The sequence below is a fragment of the Xiphophorus couchianus genome, chromosome 13 (genome assembly GCF_001444195.1).
Source record: "Xiphophorus couchianus chromosome 13, X_couchianus-1.0, whole genome shotgun sequence".
Classification (NCBI taxonomy): domain Eukaryota; kingdom Metazoa; phylum Chordata; class Actinopteri; order Cyprinodontiformes; family Poeciliidae; genus Xiphophorus; species Xiphophorus couchianus.
The window spans coordinates 25,055,470-25,082,566 of record NC_040240.1 but is presented as its reverse complement, the minus strand read 5'-3'; the positions used below and the strand labels follow the sequence as shown (position 1 = coordinate 25,082,566).

The 27,097-nt window shown below is 44.0% G+C and overlaps 2 protein-coding genes across 4 annotated transcripts in view; both read left to right on the top strand.

Annotated features, from left to right (window-relative positions):
• The window catches only part of hivep1 (HIVEP zinc finger 1), a 39,850-nt gene extending 25,592 nt beyond the window's left edge, over positions 1–14,258 (top strand). For 2 of the 3 annotated variants that reach the window (XM_028036170.1, XM_028036171.1), the window contains exons 4-9: positions 1,475–7,104; positions 7,841–7,974; positions 8,055–8,230; positions 10,373–10,474; positions 11,705–12,156; positions 13,035–14,254. In XM_028036170.1, coding sequence (XP_027891971.1) covers positions 1,475–7,104; positions 7,841–7,974; positions 8,055–8,230; positions 10,373–10,474; positions 11,705–12,156; positions 13,035–13,802 — 7,262 coding nt within the window. In that variant the 3' untranslated portion in view covers positions 13,803–14,254. Of the gene's footprint in view, positions 1–1,474; positions 7,105–7,840; positions 7,975–8,054; positions 8,231–10,372; positions 10,475–11,704; positions 12,157–13,034 lie in introns of all 3 variants that reach the window. The other variant, XM_028036172.1, reaches the window with a different exon arrangement.
• A 695-nt stretch (positions 14,259–14,953) lies between these two features.
• On the top strand, positions 14,954–22,197 carry edn1 (endothelin 1). The gene is made up of 7 exons (XM_028036631.1): positions 14,954–15,018; positions 16,459–16,569; positions 18,181–18,425; positions 18,545–18,695; positions 19,498–19,632; positions 19,743–19,817; positions 21,076–22,197. Exons 1-7 carry the CDS (start codon positions 14,954–14,956, stop codon positions 21,185–21,187), a joined length of 894 nt encoding a protein of 297 aa, XP_027892432.1. The 3' UTR covers positions 21,188–22,197.
• Positions 22,198–27,097: the final 4,900 nt, after the last annotated feature.

The window sequence follows — 27,097 nt, the reverse complement described above, 5'->3', positions numbered from 1 at the left end:
CTGTCCTACTTATTCAATAAATTAGCAGCAAAAACAAGTTTTGAATTGTTTTACAGTTTACAGTAAACTACAGTAAACTGTAGTAAACTGTAGTAAACTAAAGTCCCACTAAAGTTTTTTTCCCTTTAACGTCATAAAGAGACGGACAGGAAACATCCAGCGACTTTTCACACTAAAACTTACTTGGACCAGAGAAATCTTGAAATGTTTTGGAGAAAGGTTTTGTTGATGAAAACATTTTATAGACCAAAATAAATGAATAGATAGAAAACTTTGACCCAAATCAGGAACCTGTATATTCATTGTTCTTCCAGTGAGGTTCAGGTTTTTAGAAACAGTCGGTAGCAGCAGCTGCTGCTGAGGAACAAACAACCAGTTATTATCTTTAGGGGGTGAATACTTTTCCACACAAGGGCAGGTTGGTTAGGACAGATTTATTCCTCTTTTGAAAGCTGCTTTTTCAATTTCTACAGTAAATGTTTGAGTTTGAAAAAAAAGTTTTTTATTTGATCATCTAATATTTATTATTTCCTCACTTCCTGAACAAACTGTTTTCCTTCATGTTTAGATTTGGTTTGTAAAAGAAAGCAGCTATGGGATGTTAATCTGCAGTAAAACACTGACAGACATTTTCTCTTTGATTGATGATAAAACCATTAAAACCATTAAAACCAGTCCTATTGGTCAACGCAGGCAGATGAAGAGCAGGAGATGTTTGCAGACATCCAGTTTCCTGCCCGATGCTCCTGTTTTGTGTCTGAAACCGTTGCAGAGACGGTGTTTATCTGTTGCTGAGGGTTCCTGCACAGCTTGCCTGAAGAACAGATTAAGTTAGAGAAGATCAGGCAATCCTTAATCTAATTATGTCTACAGAACTTAAAGGCCCCTGAGCTCATCCTGGGAAACACCATCACAGGCCAGGAAACTGTGACGGAGCACAGCGAGCGTTACGTAACCGTGTCCTGAAAAACCCCGGCCCGGTCCGGTGCTGAGGCTGCAGGGTTCTGATCAGCTGCTTCACAGAACCAGAACGAGTGTTAGACACAACAGAAACTTTTTTATTTTTTTACCCCTCCAGGGGTTTTTTTGTGGTTCTAGTGTCCCTTATATGATAGTAGGCTGACAGGAAACGGGGGAAGACATGCGGCAAATATCGTCGGGTCCGGGAGTCGAACCCGCGACAGCCGCGTCGAGGACTGAAGGCCTCCAAATACGGGTCGCGCTAACCGCTACGCTACCACGGCACGCCCAGACACGACAGAAACTTTAATAAATCTTTAAAGAGTCTTCTTATGAAAAACTCTTTGTCAGATTTTGTAACAAATTAGTCGAGTCGAAGGAAAGGACATCAGTTATAATGCTGATCGGGAGGTGATTTTTAGCTGACGAAGCGTATTTTTGCTTTCTGGTCAGGACTATAAAACACTGAATGATAGTTGACCTTCTATCGATGTGTTTGTTTCTGTCTCCACAGGTGTGTCTGAGAGCAGTCAGAGGGCTGCAGACAGCATAAAAGGCCTGAAGAGGAAAAAGGTTGTTGGAGAAAATCAGCTGAAGAAAAATCCCAAATCTCCTGTGAAGAAGCCCCTGAAGTCAAAATCATGTGAAGCTGCAGCCCACGACTCGTCACCTAAAGACACGAAACCTTCCTCCTTCCCCACCCGCCCTTCCAGCAATCCACCAACGTCTCCAAACAGAAAAGAAGACCCAGAAAATGTTGTACGAACTGCAGCATCCCTCGAGGAAGGGTCCTATTTTTCTGATGCTGAGAAGGTGAAGCAAGAGTCATCTAGGCCTCCGTCACGTGAGCCCTCGGACAGCAAGGAGAGCCCGCAGGTTATTGCCGAAGAGCCTCTTGCCAAAGACAGCAAGAGCCCAGAGCACGGCTTCGTGGGAGAGTCGTACCGCAGCAGCGACCCTCTGGACGTCCTGCTGAAGGCGATGGAGCCTGACTTCAGCACGCTGACTGAGAGGAAAAGCCCCTCGCAGGCCATGGCCATCAATAAACCACCTGCTACTCTCTATTCTCAGCTCAGAGGGGGAGTAACTCCTCTCCCTGCAGTCAACCTAGGTCTCCAGACGCAGCCTCCCCACATGCAGACCTATTACATTGACAAACAGGGGAACGTCATTGGCATTGCAGCAGCTCTGCAGGGAAATCTGCAGACATCTCAGCAGGGAGCACCACAGTTTATGCCAGTTGCTTCAAATTCAGAAAAACCCAGTTTGCACATGAACTTTAGCACCGGACCACCAGCTCCAATGGGCACCAATGCTTTGCCCCAAAGCCAACCCCCAGTAGCACAAACATGCCAGTCTATTCCTGCCAGTGTTCCCAGCACCATTCAGGTTCCAGTAATGCCGAGCAGCAACCAGATGCAAATGACCACTGTCATGAACTTTGGTGCTGAGCAGGTCGCCAAGGACCAAAAACTTAAAAAGCCCGGAAAGTATGTATGTGAATACTGCAGCCGGGCGTGTGCAAAACCCAGCGTGCTGCTCAAACACATCAGGTCTCACACAGGAGAGCGACCATATCCCTGCGTCACCTGCGGCTTTTCCTTCAAAACCAAGAGCAACTTATACAAGCACAAGAAATCCCACGCTCACGCTATAAAGCTGGGGCTCATGGCACGCTCTGAATCCGGAGGTGGATCGTTGTCTCAAGAATCGGACAAAGCTGCTGGTACACACTCAGAGGCAGAGGAGAGTGCTGACAGTGATGAAGAAGGTAGCACCGCCGACCTGGATCCAGATTCTACGCAGAGCTGCACAGCTGCTTCCTCTGAAAACAGTTTGCAAGGTGCAGGCATTACACCCTTAGAGTTGAACTCACCAGTAAGATCCTCCCCAAGTCGGAGGGCCCACGAACCTAAAGTGACGGCAGCTCTTCCAAAAGTTGTTGTGTATCCAGTTAACGCGTCTCCTCTGAGGGCAGATAGTCCAAGAGTTACAGGTGCTGCACCTGAGCAAGCTGCTGCTCAAAGGCAAAGAGACTTTCAGGCTACAAATCTGAGACCAGGCATTCTGTCCTCCCTGAAGGAGGTGGAAGGTACAAATCCCTCACTGGACACTGTAAGTGAGGATGAAGACCAGCAGTGCAAGTCTCCCCTGTTGGGCGGGCATGCTCAACTTCAGCGGCAGCAAGCTACAGACTTCTCTCAGCAGCAGCAGCCCAAGTGTTTGCTCAGTCCCCGCAGTTTAGGAAGCACAGATTCTGGTTACTTCTCTCGCTCTGAAAGCGCCGACCAGGCCATGAGCCCCACAAGTCCTTTTGTGAAGATAATTCCCCCAGCAGACCTCGACATTTCCAAGAATACACTTCCCAGCATCCCTGCCTTGGCTGCAACTTTAATGCATGTAGCTGAGCAAAAACCACGACCCCCAGAAAGACAAATGCGCCCACCACTGGAAGCCACTGCCCGCTCCCTGGAAGAGCGCATTTCAAAGCTGATATCCGACAATGAAGCAGTGGTGGATAACAAACAGCTGGATAGCGTTAAGCCACGGAGGACCTCTCTGTCCAGAAGAGGCAGCATTGACTCCCCCAAATCATACATCTTCAAAGACTCATTTCAGTTTGATTTAAAACCAATGGGAAGGCGGTCGAGTTCCAGCTCAGACATCCCTAAATCCCCATTCACCCCCACAGACAAGTCAAAGCCAGTGTTTCTGCTCTCCGTTCCTTCCCCCTACCCTCCAATGGACTGTCTGCCAATAACACGAAGTAACTCCATGCCCACCACGCCTGGACATTCAGCCCTACCTGTCAACGTTCCTCCCATCCCCCACCCTCTGAGGGTCTGTCAATCCTTTGATGATAAAATTGGTTCCCTAAATGATGAGGTATTCTCATCAGCACCACCAACTCCAAACCCTGCCATGCATTCTCGCACTTTGGTCAGACAGGTAGCAGTGGAAGATTTTTCCACAAGTGAGGGTCATGGCCTCCCTTCTGTTCGCTCCATGGATGAGGGCCATCATGGCCCGAGCATCTCCGCTGACTTGATGCAGAGGAGCAAGTCATTTGAACACAGTCAGGACAGAAACAAGAAGCCACAACAAAACAAAGGCACGATGTATGAATGTGAAACTTGTCGGAATCGGTACAGGAAGTTGGAGAACTTCGAAACTCATAAGAAATTCTACTGCTCAGAGCTTCGTGCCCCAAAGAACAAGCCAGTGGTTGTTAAAGAAAGTGATCAAGATGTTTTTCACGTCGGCGTACAACACCCAATCATCCCGAGGTCAACAATCGGCTCAGGGATACTGGATCAACAGACATCAATCAGGAAGAGGCGGAAAATGAAAAGTGTTGGTGATGAGGATGATCAGTCTCCAACTGACACCATCCCACCATGCTCAGTTAGTTTTGAGTCTCCAATAGATCCTACCAACAGGACATTCTCTCGACATTCTCTAATAGTAGAGGTCCAGCCCAAAAACAACCAGCCAAAGCTACCTCAGATCCAACTTGTAGCACGAGGGATGAATACAGATTCCAGACTGTCGCCCATTAGAGAAACCCAGAACAGCAGCTCGGTGAAGGGAGAGCTACCTAGGCAGGGCAGTGGGACGTCAGTGATTAAACACACCAACTCTCTGACCAGCCACAGCTCATTTGAGGCGGACTCTGTGGATAGGGTCTCTCCAGTTATAACCATGGAGAAGGACTCCCTGAGTGAAGCCAACATAGAAGGAGCAGCAGCTGGCTCCGCCGAGACCTACCATGAAAAAATGACCAAATCCTCCAGTACTGAATATGGAAACCAAAAAAACGAGCAAAGAAATGATGGCAGGCTTAGTGTTAACTCCACGCCTGTCCAGTCTCGTCTTGTTCGCCAAAGCAACATCCAGGTCCCTGAGATTTTAGTCACAGAGGATTCAGACAGGGAGCATGAGACCCAGGCTGCCGAACCAGCAGACAAGCCTCCAGATCAGTTCAACTGGCCTCAGAGAAGCGAGAGCTTATCAAAGTTACCGGCAGAGAAACTTCCTCCAAAAAAGAAAAGGATTCGGTTGGCTCAGATGGATCACTCCTCAGGGGAATCCAGCTTTGAGTCTACGCTCTCACGCAGCCTCAGCAGGGATAGCAGTCTCTCTCGTTGTTCCAGCATCTCTGCCTCTTTCGATAGAGATGAGCTCTCTCGATCTGAAAGTCCATCCAGAGCCGAGAGTTCTGGCAAAGCCCCGGATACCCAAAGTCTGTCAGCAGCTTTCAACACCCTTGGTGTGCCTGGAATCATGAGGCGTGCCGCATCTGAGCAAATCACCTGTACACAGCCCTCTGTGGAGATTTCAAGTGATTATCGTAGCAAGTCCTTTGATTGTGGAAATGTGTCTCCCAGCAGGTCTCTGTCACCTGTTGCTCAGCCAAAGACTGGACAACTCTCCCAGGTACCGCTTATCGAAAGGAGGCGAGGGCCACTGGTTCGACAGATGTCTTTAAAGATTGGCCCAGAAAGCCAGCAGCCTGTGCGGAAAACCGTCATCCCTGCAGACAAAGCTCCCATCACAAACGTCAGCTCTTTTCCACAGAACAGATCCCAGCAGATTCACATATCCAGTAGACGCCCCGCATCTCAGCCATTCATACTTCATCCTACAGAGGCACCCCTGCAAAAGAATGAGCAAATAGTGCAAAGTATTAATCTAGGAAGTCCGACTCAGCTGCCACAGGTCCATGGTCTTCCACATCCTTGGCATCAAACGTCAAGGGTTAAAATTACCCAGAAGATCCAGCAGTCGCTCAGCCAGATCACAGTGGGTCGGGAAAGTGTCCAAAACAAAACTTCCGTCTTTGAAGACAAGAAATGTTTCGTTCCCAAATATCAACTTCAGTGCCCTCAGAGATCAAGCCAAACATTCTCCTTCTCTTGTGCACAGGGGATTCAGATTGCGTTGCCAATTTTAACTATTCCAATAGCCAATCCCATGCTGAGTATTCCCAAATCATCAGATGTGATACAGAATGTTTTTGTTGCCAGTCAGCAAGCCTCTGAGATCAAGACCAAGACGGTTGTCTTGGCAGCTGAGCAGCAGAAGAATCAACCAGGACCTGTTCCACTGCCACAGATCCTGATTACTCATGAGCAGATGCACCCTTCTTCCTCCCTGTCCAATAAAAGCATCCCGTCATCGTCTCACAGCATTGTCGAGACCACCCCTCAGGTTGTGTTGACAGCAAAGAAAGACGTTCCTCCAAATCACCCAGACCAGGTCCCTTCTTTCTGCACTCAGAAACTGGCTTCAGTAACACTTTGCCCCCAGCAGGAACCCACTGCTTCCAGTAAGCGCATGCTTTCCCCTGCCAACAGTCTGGACATTTACATGGAAAAGCACCAGAAACGGGCCAAGGATGAGCATGGGGTGGCTTGTCTGACAGATGGAAGATCACTTAGTTACCTCAATTCAAAGATGTCTGAGGTGACACGACAGAGGAAACTGATGCTCGTTCGGCAGGTTTGCACAACAGAACCGGCGGACAGCCCCATCGAGACCGAAGCGCCTCCTCTGCCTGACATCAAGACAGCTTCTGAGAAGGACTCGGAGGCCACAGATGATGTGAAACCCATGTCACCTGATGGTTCTGGACTGGAAAAAGACAAGAGAAGTGTGATTCCGGAAGAGTCTGTTCTCACTATTACGAAAGGGAGTCAGGACACCTCCGTGCCCAACACCTCCCTAAAGCCCCACGAAAAAACTGAGGAGCAGAGATGGTCCCCGGCCAAATCCCTGATCCGACCTGCTAGTTTCCATTCCGGACAGGGGAAACTGACCACATCGGTATCGATGGTGAACACCAAGGACACCCACCGCCTGTCTTTTCCCAGCTTAAAGACCACTACCACCTTCACATGGTGTTTCCTGATGAAGAGAAAACCTCTGCATGTCCAGCAGACTGGCCTGAAGACATCAGCTTATACTTCCTGGACTGTAAACCCTAACAATCCCAACCCCCTGGGGCTACCCACCAAGATGGTGATGTCTCTTTTTGACTCCAAGCAGAGCTCCAAGAAAATCCACTACACCTCTGCTATAAAGACGAGTGGGAAGTCGGACATCCTGTCGTACTCAGGCAAACTGAAGGACATCATGCCCCGGGTGAGTCCCTTTTTAAAATATCTCACACTTCCACTAATAGCATAGCTAAGCTTTTGTTTAGCGCTTTTGGTAACTTTGAAAATGTTTATTCAAATTATTGTTAACAAAACAGCAAAGTATTCTAAAATTCAACATCTGTGCTATTTATCAACTGTTTTTTCTTATAGTAATAAGACATTTATATTCATGTTCTTATTTTGTTTAAGCAGGAGTTCAATTTCCTCTCGTCACTTTCTTTTTTGTAAAGAAAGGAACAAATTAATGTAAAAATTAACACACATGAACTGCTTTGGACTGTTTCTGTTAATATTCCTCATGTTCTCCAACGATGATGTGATTCATAAAATGTTTGTTCTGTACCCAGCATGCACCAGCAAACACATTAAAATCTACTGATGTCCTGCATACTTTCTGACCATTACGCAAAATCAGCAACAGAGTTAGCAATACTAAACAACTATAAAACTCAAATTATGAGTGAAAGGTCTGTTCCAAAGAATCACTTCCTGAAGAGCAAACCATACAGGTAGATGTGTCAATGAAACATGAATGATTGAAATTAGCGCAATATCCATTAGCTTCCAATAAATACTCTGTTGGTGTAACACTTTGGTGTTAGCGATGCTAACGTTTATGATTAGTACTTCAGGGTTAGCATAGCAAGCTTTGTAGCTTGTGGTACCCACCATTGATTTTATTCAATTGCATAAATTTATGACTTTACTTTCTCCTTTAGGTTCTGGCTGCCCAGAAGTCTGTGTCAACAGAACCGAGAGGTAAACTACAACCAGAACCTCAAACCAGTAACGATTCAGACAAGGAAGTGACCCCTTCAGCAGAACCACGGCGCGTCAAAATTTTTGACGGCGGGTAAGACTTGCTCTGTGATTATCTTCGCAGAGGTTTTCTTGTCGCCTCAGGGATTTCATAGTGACCCTGCAAACCCACAGATACAAATCTAACGAGGAGTATGTGTACGTGCGCGGCCGTGGACGAGGAAAATACATCTGCGAGGAGTGCGGCATTCGCTGCAAGAAGCCCAGCATGCTGCGCAAACACATCCGCACCCACTCGGATGTGCGGCCGTACCACTGTGTCCACTGCAACTTCTCCTTTAAGACGAAAGGTAAGAGGCCTCAGCCTAAATAGAAGATAAATGTTTGTCTGGGTTTCACCTTTTTCTACTTGTTAGCAAAGCAGATTCTCAAAAAATAGGTTCACATGTCAGACCCATAAAACAATTTTTTATATATTTATTTTTAAGGTTTTATTGGCTCTATTTTATTAGAGAGTGGTCAGACAGGAAAATGGACAATAAGAGAGGTGGAAGACATGCGGGTCATCAGGCCAGGACTTGAAGCTGTGACAGCCGCGTCGAGGACTGGGCTGGCCTTTTACACGGCGCCACTGCAGCACCCCACAAAACAGATTTTTATTTCAGAAATGCTCTGGAGAAGAGAGTCACTTACAGCTTCTACAAGGAGGATTAGCTACAAAAGGCCATTGTTAAAGACGCTTGTTGTTCAGAGTTCTGTATTCAAGCAAAGTAATAAGTTGTTTACGAAAATACATCCATATTACAGGCATAAATTCATTTTGTCTGAAAAAAATTAAAATGATCTGACATGTTGACTGATGTGTTTCTAGTTTAACCTTGCAAATATTTTATGTCACATATAATATGTATTATAAATATATTGCCATTAAAAAACTCCTGAAAACTTCAGCGCTCTCCATGTAACAAATCTGCTGCATTTGTGATTAAAAAAACGGAAGAATTATTTTGCTGATGTCGCACGTGTCCGACAACCTTGTGACCAAAGTCTGCGGTAGTTGTGTCGGTCTTGGAGCAGAGACTTCAGGTGACAGATGGGAGCTGAATCATTTAGGATTTAAAACTGTTTCCATGGTAACAACTTTCCTCAGCAGGTCTGTGTATGACTTCACATCATGTTACGGATTGTGGCACAGAGGTAGAAGCGAAGCAGAACAAACAAGAGTTTGAATTAATAGCGTTATTTATTAGCGCTCGTCAGACATTTGAGTGAGTTTTAATTTAGTGCGTCACATTTAAAATATTTAAAGATGCTAATGCCTGAATATTGTTTATATTAAATGCAAACTTCAGACTCCTAGGCAGGGGCGTATTCAGGAAGTTTTTCAAGCGGGTTAAGTGATGATCTTTGGGTGTTACCAAAATAAAACCCAGACAAGAAGCAGAGCTGGAATAAACTTTGTAAAAGTGAGTGACTCAAAATATGAAGGCCATAAACATAAATAATTCTGACTAATTTAAGCTTTTTATCTTCTTAAAGGGGCAGTATTTATTGAGCTTTACATCATGTTATAATTTTATTTCCTGGACTGTTGCCTCGGTTATTTCATGCATGTTTGAGAAATTCTTTAATCTCCATTCAGCTGCAAAACGTCTGGGTGGACCTAGCCCCGCCTTCGAGGCGCAGCTCCTCCTCACAGAGGAGCCCTCCCCTACAACTCAGCTCCTTCAGACTAGCCAGCACCAATTAGCAAACGCCTGGAGGAACTAACTGCTGCTCAGAGTAACGCTGATAAAAACCCTAAAGGGTTATTAGAGGAGCCATGTTGGGATGACTTCCTGGAGGCGGAGCTTGTTAAAGAGACAGAGACACAATTTCAAGGCGTTAAAATAAGGGAGTAAAATTTCTTTAAGACATATTTGATAGTTTTTAAAGCAACTGAAGATAACATAGTTAGTTGATTGTGCTATAAAATGGCACTATGTGCCAGAAACATACAGAATACTAAACCTTTAAGTTGTTATTCACTAAAAAATATTCGTTTTTGAAACAGTCAATTTTATAAATTAGCTTAAATTTATGTCCAACAGTTTTAGGTGTACATAAAACTGTCGAAAAGAAGCTTTTATGTTTGTTGCTGCTGCAAACTCCTCAGATCTGAATTAGATTGGATTCGATGGGAAAGCTGCACTGAGCATGTGCAGCAGGAGCCGTGCATTGCCGTCACATTTACTTTAACGGAGCGACTCCAGCTCTTCCCAACTGTTCCAGGCTGTAAAAATGAAAGATGTGGTTCCACCGTCTCCAGCTATGATTCATCGGTCCTGATCAAACTTCCCACGCTCCGCTGCAGAACAGAACCCAGAGTCAGCAGCCCACGTTCTTTTAAAAATGTCTTCATCAGTTCCTCAGCTTTCCCAAACAGAGCGCCCCATTATGTAAGCTCCTTTCCAGCTCTTCCACCTGTAACCTCTCTCTGGCTCTGTCTACAGGGAACCTGACCAAGCACATGAAGTCCAAGGCCCACAGTAAGAAGTGCATGGAGATGGGGGTGCCAGCCGGGGCGGTGGAGGACCCGGACGCAGAGGACTCTGGTACGAAGCTCCGCTGGATGACTTAATGTTCAAACACCATGACTGGCTTCTCTAGCAGAACGCTCAGCAGGACTCAGAGGCGGCTGGTGTTGCTATGCGGATCAATAGTTTTGCCTCCGTCTAATTAGGAACTCTAAAAGCAGCTTCTTCCTCTGGTAACTCGGAGGCCATGTGGGCGGCAAGCACAGTGCTCAGAAAGAGGAAATTGCGGCGTCTAAATTTAGAAAAGGAGAGCGAGCTGCCTGAGAGCGTTCTCTGGTCCGAGTTTGTTTTTCCTCTCCTGCCTGTAATGGAGCCGAGGGGCTTCCTCCTTCCAATCCTAACCCTGACCCTAAGTCCTTCCTTACAGTTTATTTACGGTTTTATTTAGGCTGAGGTGGTGTTAAACCACAGGTGCAACAGTCATAAAGCCAGATAAGATGCTGAGTCACTTGTTGCTATGGTTATCTTTCCAGGGGAAACTGGAGCCCCAACATCATCGCTTGTGCAAAGTCTCAACCTTTTCTTCAGTCAGATTTTCATAGTTTATGAAGTTTTACTGCCTGATCGTCTGATAAACTTGGTTAGATTGGAACCAAAATTGCAACATTTGTTACATTTTGTGTTAAATGATCCAAACCCTTTGTGCAACCTGTTCCCCTCCTGGCCTGTGGGGGCGCTGCACCAAGAACCACGGAAGGAAACGACACAAAAACCTCTGAAGACACTGAGAGCAACTTCCTTCTTCACCAGATGGAAACAAGATGGAGGCGTCAGATTTTAGCGGTTGGAGGATTTCTCTTTAGTCTTTGGCTGAAGACCAGGAGCCATTTCTGCTGCTAGCTCTAGACTAGCACGTTAGCTTTGGTTGTATTTACCCAGAATGCCCTGTGCTGTAGTCCACTTCCTGCTTTTGGAGCGGTCTCATGTTCATGTTCAAACTGAACCGGAGTTCACTTCAACAGAACCCAGACCGAGGTTTGGAAGACCAGAGGTCAGAGGTCGGTTAGCTTTCACACCTCATAAACTGAATCAGACTTTCTTGGGAAACAGACTGCCGTTGGGTTGAAGTGGACTGAACAGGGCTGGTATGATGAAACCTTGAGGTTCTACGCTGCATGAGTCGGTCGGTTCCTCCGGTTCAGGACTGGAATATTGTAATTTTTACCATAAAATAATCAGACACTGTTTGCAACATTTGACAGGAAACATTCAGTGTTGACGTTGACTCATGAGGTTTTTCTGCTTCAGGTGACCGAAGTCATTTGAGCAGCACCGACCGCCAGGACTCGGATGGCGATGACTCGGACGGGGTAGATGATGAGGAGAACGACGATGAGGAAGAGGAGGACAGCCAGGCGGAGTCGGGCCTGTCCACCAACCCCTCGGTGTCCGCCAGCCCACAGCATGCCTCCTCCAAGGAGGCCGATGTCCCGCCCAGCGCGCTGCTCGCCCAGATGTCCATCAGCGCCGTGTCTCTCCCCTCGAAGCCCCTCGAACCCTCAGACTGCATCCTAGTGACCTGCCCCGCCCCCCTGGTCCTCTCCCCACCGCCCGTCACCGCCACCGCAGACGGCTGCCCCTCCGACTCGGAGCACATGATGAGCCCCGTGTCGCCCTGCAGGCAGATGTCCATCGACTACCCGGACTTTGACGGACCCGTTAGTCCACCGGCGCTGAGCCGTGGCTCCAGATCGCTGCAGGTGAGATGCTCATGCTCCCTCCCTCCTCTTCTTTCCTTCCCTCTCCCCCCTGTGACTCCTGCCTGCAAGGCGCTGCCACAGACCTCCTGTCCGGCTGCACCAGGTATCAAACCCTCCACCTCAGCGCTCCGTATGGAGAAGCATTAGTGCCAAAAGTAAGACAACTTCCCTGTAGCAAGAGGCTACATCTATGCTGATCTGATATCCCGGTATCGGTAGCCAGGATGTTTGCACATCTTTAAAAAGTCTTAAATTTATGTTAAAAAGTAAGTTGGTGTGTAATTAATCACAGGTTTTAAAGTTTTTCTTTAATTTCGTATATTTGACGTATTTTTCTCTTCTACCAGACTTTCTCTGTCAGCCAAAAGTTTGAGTCGGACTCCTCAAATGTTCTGTGACCCAAGGTGGTTGAGGCTACTGCTAAGTCACTGCTAACACACAATAGCTATCTAGGTAGTTTTATTTCGTCTATCATGAGAAAGTGAAAAGATGGCTGGATGAAGTTCATACATTTCTGTGGGGATATACGTCTTAAATTTTATTTTCCCTGGGTAACAAGTGCAGCCTCACTAGCGTTAGCCCTGGATAGGCTAACAACTAGCATGCCTACACTGGTCACTCGCTGGTTTTTCTTCTTTTTCTGCTGTTCATTAGCACAGATATGTTAGCATTAGCCTTGTATAGGCTAGTACATCTATCTGTGCTAGGAATGCTCATTAGCCTACCCAAGGCTAATGCTGATAAGTGTAGGGAATGCATGTAGCCTCCTGCTACAGGGAAGTAGCCGCCCCTGGGGGAGCATTAGTATTAATTTTGGCGTTTCATTGATCTGAATGAACCCTGACCCCACAGCTGACCTTGGTTCTGATTCTCCACAGAATTCTGGACCTGCAGCGGTGAACAGTGAGTCCAGTACTCCGGTGGACCGCAGCACCCAGACGTCCTACACGCCTCAGCTGCAGCTCCCCCTGCAGGCGGCTGCAGAGACTCACCTGTTCAGCCACCTGCCGCTGCACTCGCAGCAGCCGGCCCGGTCGCCCTACAGCATGGTGCCGGTCGGGGGGATCCAGCTGGTTCCGGCTGGTGTGACTGCCTTCGTCCCGCTGCAGGCCGGGCCCGTCCAGCTGACCATCCCGGCGGTGGGGGTCATCCACCGGGCCGCCAGCCCGCTGCCGGCGCCGAGCTCCCCGGGTCAGGCGGAGGGCGGGCCGGCAGCGCTGGGCGGCGTGGTGCCGTGCTTCCCGCTGGGCCCGGTGACGGGCCTGGAGACGCTCAACCTGATGGGGCTGGCCAACGCGCCGGGCCTGACGCTCAACGCCGCGCTGGGCCTGCAGGTCCTGACGTCCGGCCCGGCTCCGCAAGGCGCCGCCCAGAGCCCGGTGCCGGGCCTGCAGATCGTGAACATAGCGCTGCCGGCCATCATCCCGTCGCTGTCCGCCCTCAGCCCGCTGCCGCCCGGCGCCGACGCCCAGCCACCAGCGACACCGGAGCCGCCAGCGGAGAAGGAGGAGGGACGGATCCCCCCCCGGCAGAACCCAGGAGCCGGCGCCGACAGACCAGAACCGCCGGCCGGCCCAACCAAGCTGACGGACGAATACAACGAGGCGTCCAGCGACGACGAAGATCGACTAGTCATCGCCACCTGAGGCCGCCGCCTCTTCTTCTTCTCTTCTGTTTTTGTACTCGTCACTTTTAAGGACCGAAACACTCGAGCCGCGGCTCTCCTTCCAAAGCACAGATGCTGATGTTGTTACGTGCAATCATCGTCCGACGACCAACCGTTTGTTTTGTACATGCTGTAAAGACGATTGTGCCTTTTTGGAGTTCAATGTAAATAATCCGCTGGTTGTTTGTGTTTATTTCAGATTTATTTTGGAAAATTTGACCCGTAAATGTCGACGGACTTCTTCATGTTTGAGTGAATCTCTATGGATTATGGGGCAAAAATGTTTGTGTACAGATGTTGTGTTCAGCTATTTATTAAAAATCCATCTAGTGCACGTTTTGATCCATAAGTCTATATAGGTATGTGCATTATGGTAGCTTTACATTGCTGTATGAATATTCTTAACTGTATCAGTAAATATTTGTTTATGAAGCTTTTTGACATCTTGCTGCATCTTTTAGAAGAAACTGAACAAAACAATCATATTTCACTATTCACTGTGAATTTAAAAGGTAAATAAATCCAGTTTTATAGCATTTAGCTAAAAATAAACCATACATTTAAATTTAATATACAAGTACATATACAGCTGTGAAAAAGTATTTACACCCTTATAAAAGTGTTGAACCACATTTTTTGATTTAGTTTCATCAGCCACACAGAGACCTGATCTATGGAAAACCGTTTCATTCAAAATCAGAGAAATATTCCTTAAAATAAAACATTTAAAGAAATGATTACCTTATTTTATAAATTATTAATTCCATAATGGTGTTTTTATTTTCTGACTTTTATCTAGTAAAGCAACTTATTGCATTGGCTTTAGTGAAATGGAGCCAAAAACTACAAGTCTATGAAAGATTTACAAAATAAAACACCATTATGGAATTAATAACAAATAAATACTAAAATAAAAATATAATCTTTTAACATTCTATATTGTTAAAATATTGATAAATATTCAATGAGATATTGAATATTTATCAGTAACAGTGTTTGATTTTGAATAAAACTGCTTTCCATAGGTTCCTACTAGGCCTCTGGATTCCAGCATTAACCCAAACAGAACCAGTCTGACGACATGAAGTAGGCTGCCTCAGTAGGTTGTTTTTGGAGTGGCCTAGTCAAAGTATGGACTTCAATCTAATCGATGTGCTGCAGTATAAGACGTTGTTCCTGCTGGACAACCCTCCAAAGTGACTGATTTAGTTCTGCAGGTCAAAGTTCATCCTGAAACAGAAAAGACTTCATCAATGCCAACCTCTGACCACTAGGGGGGGTAATTACTTTTTCACATCGCACTCATCGCGTTTAGATCACTTACTTAGTTAATTCAGCATTTAAAAACAGATTTCTGTTTTTCTTTGGCTTATTTTTGATTTAAACATTTAAATGTGACTAAAAATCAGAACCAGGAGAAAAAACCTGTAAGGGTGTAAATACTTTTTCCAGGACTACATTTCAATAAAATTATTCTGAATGATAACTGGTCCATCACCATCGAGACAATTAGTGAAAATGGTTTTAATGTTTACAGAAATGAACTCCTACCGTGAAGCATGGTGGTGGCAGCATCATGCTGTGGGGACGTTTTACTCCACTCAGATTTCTCCCGCAGTATCAACCTGTGGGTGTAAATACTTATTAACGGCTTCATTAAAATGTTTCTGGTGAGAAATGAGAACAGATTTTTAAAAAGCTGCTTTTTGCCTGTTCACTAGGGGGCGCCGTGCAACAAAACACATAAAAAAGTATTTGGTAAAAAGTAGTGAGTAACTATCAAATGTTTAATATTTAAAAATTACATCAGCAGACGGATCAAAATATGAAGGAAATATATGGAAATTTTGGTATTTTAGAATGAAAATAATTATATGAATTACATAAAATCAGACAAAAGAAAAAAATCTATTTCTTTCTATATAAAACTTATTTAACTTTCACACAATTTGGTGAATTTTTGGTTTAAAAAGTTTGAAAATTACTCAACAAAATTAAAACGCAAAACGTAGTAAAAATAATCCTAACGTAATTTCGTCCAAAAAAGTGGGAATAAATAAAATGCAACACCAGCTTCTGTTTATGAGGTGGATGGGTCAGGTTGGTAAATCTACGGCAGGCCAAGTTACCATAAAATCACTTCCGTCTGACGACCTGTTATGACATTGCAGACATCTAAAAATGAGTTTTGACTCGACACAATCACATTCTGACTCTTCTGAACGGTAATTAAAGATATCATCAATCACATACTGATGAATAAAAATTCCTTTCAAGATGGCGTCACCTGCTTCATTATGTGACGAATCACACAATTCATCCATCCATCCATCCATCCATTTTCTGTTCACCCTTGTCCCTAACGGGGTCGGGAGGGTTGCTGGTGCCCATCTCCAGCTACGTTCCGGGCGAGAGGCGGGGTACACCCCGGACAGGTCGCCAGTCTGTCGCAGTCACACAATTCAAGTTAACTCAAACTTTAATTATGACATTTTTAGAAATCTGAATTTCTAAAAACTCCTAGCTAGCATTTCTAAAAATCTAAATATTTCAGGAAAATCTGTGAAATTCTGATTTTCCTGATTTGTGGTGTTTAGTTTCTGCAGCTGACCTTTGACCTCTCTGCGTTGCTTCAGGTCGAACAGCTCAGAAGATTGCTTACAGCTGATTGGCTCGTTCTGCGGTGACTCATCCATCCAGAGCCAAACCCAACAGCGACCCCCGCAGGAGGACATGTGTCACTGCAGGTGACAATCTGAAGAAAACAGCAGCAGAATCAGAAATTATCAACAATTTCTCACTTTAATCACACATTAAACTCTTCAGGACAGTTTAAAAGCTCAAAAATAACATTAAATGAAACAAGTTTTCATGGTTGTGTTTGTCTTTAGTCATCGTTTTGTAAATGTCATAGTTTAACTGCTGCTAACAATCAGCCTTCACAGTCCCATCACAGGCAGGGGGCGCACTCCTAAAAAACACCTTTATACACAGAAACTAGCATCAAATCCAGCAGCAACTTCAGCCATCAACACAGAGTCTCCTGGGACAAATGGAAACTCTCCCGAATCTAATTTAAAACCTTTTCAATGTTTTTTTCCCAAATTATTTTTAAAATAATTATTAAATTAGAAATAATTAATAAATTTAATTAAACATTAAATTATTTTTTTTTTATAAAATCTTTTAAAAAAGTTAAATATTAAACTTCCAGGAAATAAAGAAACATTTCTGTCAGCCACGGTTGTTGCATTTCTTTCTAAGCCTTTTGAAGGTTGAGGAAGGACGGACTCGTTAGCTGAGAGCGCCCCCTGCAGGACAGCCAGAATAAAACGGACTCTTTTAAATAGACCGAAACCAGCAGGAAAAGCTGTAAGTGTAAAGAGGATCCATGTCTGATGTTCTGCTGGTTTGTTCACAGAGTCGTTTCCTGCAGTGTGACGTTGAAGTTTAGATCAAACAATCACAGATAAATGGATTAAACCAAACTGGTTTCAGTGGTTTTACCCCAGTAAGAATGAAACTGGTCAGCTTGCTGCTGTTTGTCCTGCAGTTTTCACATGAATCCCTGCTTTAACTGAACCAAACGAACGATCTGCAAAAACACAAAATATTATCAAATATTTTAGTCTAGTTTCCAATCCAAATATCTTATTACACCTACAATAAGACAAAACTAATTTACAAGTAACTTTTCAGTAAGATATAATATTATATTGATGAAACGTGGCAGACTTTGTGTTTTTGCAGTTTGATCCAGATGCATATAAAAGCTGCAGAGAACAGAAGCGCTGCGTGTTTATACATATTTTATTTTTAGTATTCATTTGTACTTTTTGCACCAGAGGAATGTTCTATTCTGTGAACTTGTTTACTGGGAATGGCAATAACATTGGCACTTATGGTTTACTCAGGGGTCTCAAACTCCAGTCCTCGAGGGCTGCAGTCCTGCAGTTTTTAGATGAGCCACAGGTACAACACACCGGAATGAAATGACTTAATGACCTCCTCCTGGTGTAGATCGGTTCTCCAGAGCCTTAATGACCTAATTATTCTGTTCAGGTGCTGCAGCAGAGGCTCATCTAACAGTTGCAGGACTGCGGCCCTCAAGGACTGGAGTTTGAGACCCCTGGGGTTTACATAGTGAAGAACAGAGTCGTTTTTTTTCTAGTTTTTACTTTTTTATATACTTTTTTGTTCTCAATCTTTTCTAAATGATGTTTGAGAGTTAAATCAGTTTAGTTTCAGTTTTTCATTCCATCTCCTGAACATAAATCCACAGTTTTTAGGCTAAATGGCCCAGAATGAAGCCTGTAGGTTCATAAAGTCTCTGATTTTGACCTCGTTTTTTGGGTCAGTGACAGTGCGCCGCCTGCTGGGTGGAAGCTGCAGCGCAGTGGAAACCCCACAGGGACAAACAAACTTCAGAGGGAGGAGGGGGAAGAGGAGGAAGAGGCTGCTTATAAAGCCGCAGCGCTGCACATGTGGAGCCACAGAAACAGGATTCATGCTCAGCTCAGGTTCCTCTGCGGATTATTCCTCATTTCACAAAAGATGGATTTTAAACTCTGGATCTCCGCGCTGTGCGTGACGCTCTGCGCAGGTAACTGGCTCCCACTGAGCATGCTCAGTAAACCGAGCGGGTTCGGACGGCTGAAACGGTTCCGACACGCAGAAAGCAACAAAACAAAACCTCACGCCGTCTCTCTGCTTTCCTTCCAGCTCTGTGTGCGCCAGCCGCAGAGACGCGCTCAGCGGCACCTGCCAGCGCGCAGCGCCATGTGCGCAACAAGCGCTGCTCCTGCGCAACGTTCCTGGACAAGGAGTGCGTCTACTTCTGCCACCTGGACATCATCTGGGTCAACACACCTGAGTGAGTGCAGCTGGAGGTTCGGACCGGGTTGCATCCAAACCAACCTGACGCTGTTTGCGCAAAACTCTGCTGCGGCACTTTGAGCTGAAAGCTCCAGACTAAGTTTCTGTTTTTGAACCGAACTTCCATCGGAACATCTCAGCTTCTCAGTTAAACAATAATAAACAAAGTGGATCAAGTGATGAAAAAAATTATTTTGATTTCTATTTTAGAAGCTGAATTAAATACTTCATACTTTTAAAAACGTAATTATTATTATTAACCAGACTCTTTATATGACCGCAGTAAGTAAAGAAACTATTTCGCTGTAATTTTCCTCCTATTTCCTTTTTTCCCATTTCATACCCGGAAAAATCTTCGTGCTTTCATCTGATTTCCTTTATAATTGCGCTTTTCGAGAAATATGAAAATGACCATTAAATTATTTAAATCTCAAGTATTTTTAGTAACTGGATTTTAATTTATTACGATTTTATAATGTCCGTCATTTGGTTCTGATCCGGTCAAATTTGATAGAATTTTAGGCTCCGATTGAAAACAAAACAAAGAAATAGATAATTTTGGTAGAAAATTATTATTATTATCATTTTATTTTTTATATAAATGTGAACAGATGATAGAAATTTACTTTAAATCAGGAGCTCTCAATGATGGCAATAAAACGTCAAAAACTACAAAATAACCCAGACTTGTTTGGGGTATTACGCATGCGCAGGAATGTTTGTGGCGCACTAATAAGAAGCAGATTTATTCCTTTGTGTTTGTTTATTTCATTTTAATCTGAAATCTTCTCTCCTTCCAGGCGCGTGGTCTCCTACGGACTCGGGAACGCGCCTCGGGCCAAGCGCGACCTGTCGGTCTCCACGGCAACCACGCGCGCGCCCAGATGTCGATGTCTGCATGGAAATGACAGCAGCTGCGTGAACTTCTGCCTCAGGTGTGTAAAAAATCAAATCAAATCAAAAATCACCACTCAGGCACCTGCGTGACCATGGTAACTGGTTTGTGCGCGTGACGCTCACTGTAATGTGATCTCGTGCAATGCAGGTCAGAGATGACAACAGGCGCGCGCATTCGTTCCCCAGGTCACGCGCGGACAGACGACACGGGCGAACCCGACAGGTGAGTCAAACAGAACACAGGTGGATCGGGAACATCCGGGAACAGCTGATGTTCCTGCAGAACTTCCGGGTTCTTCCCGGATGTTCCCTGCAGCTCATTCCTGGGGAACCTTCATGTTCCGTCATGTCCGCACATCAGTTCCGGTTCGTTAAGGGAATCTGGATCCAACCAGAACTTTACCCGCCTCGCTCATGTTTCCCGCCTTCTGGACCGGTTCTGGTCTCTAACATCCATCCATCACGTGACTCTCGTGACGACATAAAGAGGAATAAACACCTGCAGCTTCAGGGACTTAAATCTTAGTGAAAAACATAAGTTACCAAATCTGAGTCCTTCTGAACCGAACATCAACCCGTCTATAAATATACAGAAAACTCTAAGAATCTGGAAAATTCAGAAGAAAACTCTAAAGAAATTCATAAAAATAGTAAATTCTGGGTAATTAATTTTTTTTTCCAGAATCAACGAAGAAAAACAATGTGTTTTGTACCATAAATCATACATATTTTTCTGATCTTGTGTTTTCTTTTTGTGATGGACATTTTTCAAAATGGCCACCATGGTTTAATAGAGAATATATATTTGCGCTGAAATCGGCAGTAGCTTTTTGGTTAGCCGCAGCTAACCAAAAAGTTAATTGGGTTACCTGCTAATTTGCTAAATAAGAATTTAACTCCACCAATGCTAAACGACTAGACACAAAAAATCAGTAGAAGCTAATGCTAAACCGCTAAACACACACAAAATAGGTAAGCTAACGCTAACCATTAAGACGAATGTCTGCGTCTCATCTTCACCTCCTGTCACTTGGTTGTCTGAGACTCACAACAGCAAAGTCCTCATTTCTGATTCTTGTACATAAAATCACTTTAAAGTTGCATGAATGTTATGAGCAAAGGAAAAAACTTGATGTAACATGAACTTCATCCAAGACATGAAAATGAGGAACATTATATGGCAAGAATTGGTTTAAAAGGCTCAAAAGTGGCAGCCATCTTGAAAAATGGTCATCAACCTGAAATTCAAGGATTTGAGGGGAAAAAAGAAAAATCATAGAACCTGAATTTTCTGCTTGTATCCATAGTTAAAAGATTTTTACTGTAGTTTGCTTCATTAGAACAGAGAGAATGAAAAACTGAACTCCCTGAGGATCCAGTCTTCCTGACCTGCTTCCTGTTTGGTTTAGTGGGCGGAGCTTAGACTTTGTGCGCTCTAAAGTTTCTGGTTCTGGTTTCTGATGACTGTTGTTCCTCTGCAGGCCTGAGGGCGTGTTCGGAGCGGTCCGGCGGATCCGCCTGCTGCTGGAGAAATGGCCGGCGCGGCGGCGTCACCGGGCTGGAGCGTGGCAGGGCGAGAGCGCCGCATCCTAAACGGGACGCGTCTCCTCAGAGTTCAGACTGAAACATGCGGCAGCAGAGCCGTAACTGGAGCTGAGCGGCGCCAGGGGCCGGGGGCAGACACCTGGGCTGCAGCGGAAAACACCTGGACCCGATTCCCACAGCGCGGACAGAGACTCACACCTTCAGGGATTCCAGCCGCAGTCTCACGGGAAACACAGAAAAGTCGCAAAACCTCAATATTTCCTGGTGAAAGACACAAATGGTCGGTTTTTTATGACTCGAAGCAGGAGCTGCATCCCATGTAGGATGCAAAGAAACTGAGATTCAGAGAAGAAAATCTGATTTTCATCCTGAAAGCTTTTTTTCATCTACTTGTTATTTTTACAGCCTGAATTATGTTAGAAGTTTAGATAGTTTGTATTTTTAAAACAAAAACTGTTTATTTGGTCAGTAGGATTTTCATTTTATCTGAAATGTATTTAAAGTCTAAAAAATGTAAAGTAACTAAAGTGTTTAAATCTAAAATATTTTGGAAACTGTTCCACATTTTCCTAATCCGCTCCACATTTTCCTGATCCGTTCCATGTTTTTTCTGATCCACTCCATGTTTTTCTGATCGGCTCCGTGTTTTCCCGATCCACTCCATGTTTTTCTAATCGGCTCCGTGTTTTCCCGATCCACTCCATGTTTTCCTGATCCGTTCCATGTTTTTTCTGATCCGCTCCATGAGGCCGTTTTTATCTGGAAAACGACTCGGACTCGGAGTCAGAGTGGGACTCTGAGAGAAACATTTTTTAAAAAACGCGAGGAAGAGGAGCTGAGGTGATGATGATGTCAGTGAAGGTGCTCCGGTTTTCCTCGGACTCGACTGAAACCAGAACCGCTGGACTTTTTTTCTCTTCACTCCTGTTATTTATGTTTTCCTCTCTGATTTATTTATTAATTCCTGCGGAGGCCATATTGGTCCGTCTCATGTTTGTCGGGTTCATTTCTGTGAAATGGTGCCGAATTCTGGCCAATAAATTTATTTATCACTAACAGACCGTCTCCATGGTTACTGCCGCATGTGTTTCCATCTGGCTGTGGATCCAAACAGGGAAACTCTGAGCAGAACTTCACTAAATTATCATCAGAAACCAAAAAAACATCCAGAAGGATTCAAGCTCTGAAAAGTTCAAAGTTTTCATGAAAACACGTCAGAAAATTCCTTCAATCACAAAACAATAAGATAAAATCCATAAATGAGACTTTAGATGATGAGAAATCAAGATGAGCATAAAACAAAAACTGCAAAAACAGCTAAAAATATAAAACGATGCTGATGATATTCCAGACAATTAGGAGGAACAGAAAACAGCTGCGACACGTTTCACCTGGGAGTCAGACTCTCTGAGGCAGAAAAATCCAAAATAAATGACAGAAAATGCTGAGCAAACATCACCACACGTCTCCACTGAGCCCCGTCTGATGGAAACAAACATTACCCGCCATATTTAACCTGTACAGAACCAAGACAAGCCGGTTCGGTACCTCCGGTACCGTCCCAGAGTTAGAATCAGTTCTAGGATAGAAACCTGAACGTTTCAGGAACAAAGACGGTTAGTTCTGGAAAAATAACAAAAACTTTTGTGGGTTTTCTTCATCAACAGTAAGCAGCAGATTCTAGGAATGAAACCTGAAGGTTTCAGGAAAGTACGTCTAAATAATAAACCTTCCAAGTCCAAGTAACAGGATAAGTAACAGGATATTCTGGGAAAGTAATCTGTACGTTTCAGAAATGCAACCTGTATCATCAAGGAACCTGGTCTGCGGATTTGAGAAAAGTAACTTATAATTTCCTAAAAGTCACAAATTTCTGTAAAGTGAGCTGAACGTTATGTGAAGGTACGCTGAATATTTTATAAAGGTAGCTTGTAAGTTTCAGGAAATTAAGTTTTTAAAAAATATACAAGAAATTCTGGAAAGTAGCTTGTAATTTAACATAAAGTAAAAGCGTGCTACATGGCTTCATTCTCTTTAAATTTGTAACCTGTTTTATTTAATTTGCTTTTTATCTTTTTGATGAAGAAGCTTGTTAATGTGTCAGAACATTGACTGCATCCTGATCCTGTACATTGTCTCCTATGAAATACATAACATATAATTTTTGAAGAGAAACCTGGAAGTTTCAGGAATGTTCTGTTTACGTTCCAGAAAAGCAACCTAGAATTTACAAAATTAACTAATTTAAGCAACATGTAAGTTTCAGAAATGCAACCTTAACATTAAAGTATGCGGCCAGGAAACTGGAAAAAGTAATTTGCAGTTTTAAAAAAGTAAACCGTAAATTACTGTAACGTAAACTGTACAATCTGGGAATGTATCCTGAATATTATAAGAAGGCAACCTATAACTTTGAGGAATGTTAGCTGTAGTGCTATAAAAGAAGGAATTTATTCTCGTTCAGTGCTGCTGATGACGCTTCTTGTTATGCAACTAATAATCTGTTAATGTTCCTAATGCTGCCACTAACTCTGTGGTTACGAGTCCAGACGTGTTTATTTCAGGATTTATTTCACCTCCAGATCAGAGATGAAGCAGCAAAACCAAAAGTGAGAGTTGAATTTTGTGGAGAAGAAGATCAGGGAGCCGAGCGACGAGTCACCGACGCTCTTTAATCTCAGAACCAAATCGGAGTAAACAGATCGTCATGATCCTGGAGCGGATTCTGCCGGCAGGCCGGATTTAAACACACATCCAGCTCTGTTTGTTTCCACCCTGTAATGATCCTCAGAAAAACTCAGCAGTTATTTTCTCAGATCCAGGTCAGCAGCTGACTGCCTCATCGCTTCCCCACAAACCGACTCGGCTTCAGATCAGTGTGAAGGTGACCAACGATGCTTCTCCAGATCTACGGCCTAAACAAACACGTTCGCTTCGTTCTTAAAATCATTCTTAGATTCAGAATTCCCAGGACTAGAAGTTACGATTCAGGAACGGAGCGTCTTCAGTCGGAGGCTTCTTCAAATTTGTTGCAACACAGGCCGCTACAGGAGAGCATTCCTGCTAATTAAATGAGCTACAGCAATATTTCACTGCAAAAAAGTACTTTTGGATTTGGGTACAGCGGTAAAATCAGCTGACCAAACATGCTGGACCTCAGCTTGGGTTGCTAGGTGACGGCCTGGCCTTCGCTGGGGTTGCTAGGTAACGAGCAGTGCCTGCTCATTTGTGACGTTACATCTGGAAGGATTTTGAAACATTTTCCTGTCACCAAAAACTTTAACTTAGGAAATTAATGTATGAACTTCTTTTTAAACACTTGGGTTGCTTTTAGAAGCAGATGAGACTCATGTGGAAGTATGAAAAGGTGCAAAATGTGAATTTTCATTACAGGTCCCATTTTAAGTCAGTCATTTTATCCGTCCTGCGGTGCAGCAGCTCCTAAACGCTCCCTGACAAGTCCGGACGCGGCGCAGATTAACGCGTGCCGGGTCTTTTTGGCTCTGGGTTGTGATGTTTTAAGGAGCAGCGTGAATCTGTCCCTCCCGGTTAATGACTGTCATACAAGCTGTTTTTGGGCTCGGTTCAAACGCCGACACGCCTGAGTCTTGCAGCCGTCACTCATCGGGGATCTGCTGCGACTGGCAGCGGAAAACTATCCGCCGCTGAGAGCTTCTAATCTGTCCGGCCCATTTAGCAAACAAATCTGCGGAGGATTGTGCGCCGCGGGCGTTATCGTGACAAACGCTGCAGCCTCAGAGCCTAAACATAATACTGAGGTCATGTTTCCCCGGCAGAGCCGCTGTTTGTTTGCGGAGCAGCTTGAAGACATGTCTGCCGCAGGAGACAATCAAGCTGCAAACGCTGCCTTCACAGACAGAAATGTGCCGACGCATGCAGCAACACAACACAGCAAAGTTACTCAAACACTTCAATATTTACTTTTCCACCACAGTTTAAGAGTTTAAGCTTCATTTGAAAGCAAATGAAAGTTTGCACTGCGTGAGCTTTTGCAACGCTGAGATTTTGTACGCATCATAACTCAGGTGTAAAACCCACCTGAGATTAGCATCAACTCTACGGTTCGTTCTGTTTGGTCTAAAAATCGAAACCAAACCTCAGAAAACTGCGAGCATCCTCACCGATTCCACAGAAACTAAAAATAAAGAAACAGCCACTGCTGATCAAGGCCACTTTGATAAGAGCAGTCATCCTTTCAGCCAATCCCAAGGTGGAGAGACATTAGCAATAATCCAGTTATTAAACAACGGTTATAAGGTCATTTCGAAACAAAGTCAAACACTTAGCTCCAAGTCAGAGCGTGCAAAGCTCAGAGAAAACACAAAAACTCAGAGGTTAAAGGCTAAAACTGCAGTTATTCTTCACCGTGTCTTTTCTGATCACCTGTGCTGAAAACATGAAGATCTGAATGTGAGAAAAATAAGGCGATTTTGTAGACCTTTGAAATTTGCATCATCTGATGAGCTCCAGTTCGTGTGTTGGGACTGAGAGTTTGGTCTTCAGTGTCCCGCTGCGTCAGGAAAAACTGTTTCAATGTTCTGAGTCCTGAAATCGTAAACACATCGGCTGAATCACTCAGAAACTACAGAACTGTGTCAGTTTGATGTTTTTCACACAAGTATTTCTAAATTAAACAAGAAAAACGTCTTTGCTGCAAATAAACTTTGCTCAAAAGGTTTTGTATTTTTCTTTTAATGCATCTTTAAAAATAAACTTGATACCACCAGAAAATCTATTTATTTACCATTAAATGTGCTACATTTGCACAGAAAAATTACCTGAGGTGATTGTTCAGCGGCGCAGACCGAGAGACTGCTGGGTTTTGCATGAGAATACAGAATGTCTAACTTCTGTTTTGTTTTTGCGTCTGCTCTGTGTTCAGGTTCTGCTGGAGGTTTTCTTTCTGCTAACGGAGAGTTTTTCCTCTCCACTGTCGCCACATGCTTGCTCGATGTGAAGGCTTGTCTGCTGTCGCTACATCCAGGACCGAATGCTGCAAGTCAACAACTCTGTGCTTTGATGGGTTAAATTAGAAAGAAGTTTTTTAATCTAAATTAAATAATAAGCTGAACTTAATGCTCTGATTGGTAACTAGGATAAATCAAGATATAATTAAACAGAAATTAAGTTTTTGTACATGAAACTAAATGAAATTTATTTTAAACAAGTAAAATGTCAGAGAAAAAATTAAATAATTAAGAAGAAAAGTATAACATCATAACAATACTAAAACATAAAAACAAAACTTCCATATCCATTTTGAAAAGAAAGAAGACAAAGTTCATTAACTCCCATCACAACAGTCTCCTCTAAATGTCCTACATTATTTACCTTTCCAGATGATATTATATAATAAATGTATTATTATGCGTTTCTGGGTGATAAATTGTTCCAGAAGTTATTGTGATAAACGTTTTGTGGCCATTTTCCAGTAACATAAGGATAACTTCATAATAATCCAGGCACTCATTGTCACAGATCCATAAACTTTAAATTCTAACGAACATTTAAACACTGGAACCAGAAGACATTTTAAATATCCAAAATTAATAAAAAACAACAACAGAAACAACAAATGAAATGAATCATGAAGAATCTGTAAACAAAACTGAGCTTCAAAAAAAGAAAGAAACGGAAGAGTTTCCATCCAGACAGAAACGATAAATCATGTAGATCTAAATAATTGAATTTGTTTTAATTGATCATATGATTGGTTGATGTATTGATGAACTGGTCCTGCTCCACTCTGCCTCCAGGTCAGGTCTGGCCTACCTGACCTCTCAGCCCAACAACACTCCCTCTGTGCTGAATCGTCCCAAACAGGAGGCAAAACCAGCGCCAACATAACAGCTCGTTACCCGGCGAGGAATCTCCTCGACTCGCCGGGAATTCCTCGGCTCAGGAACAATAGGAGGCTGTGAGAGGAACGTCTGGGCG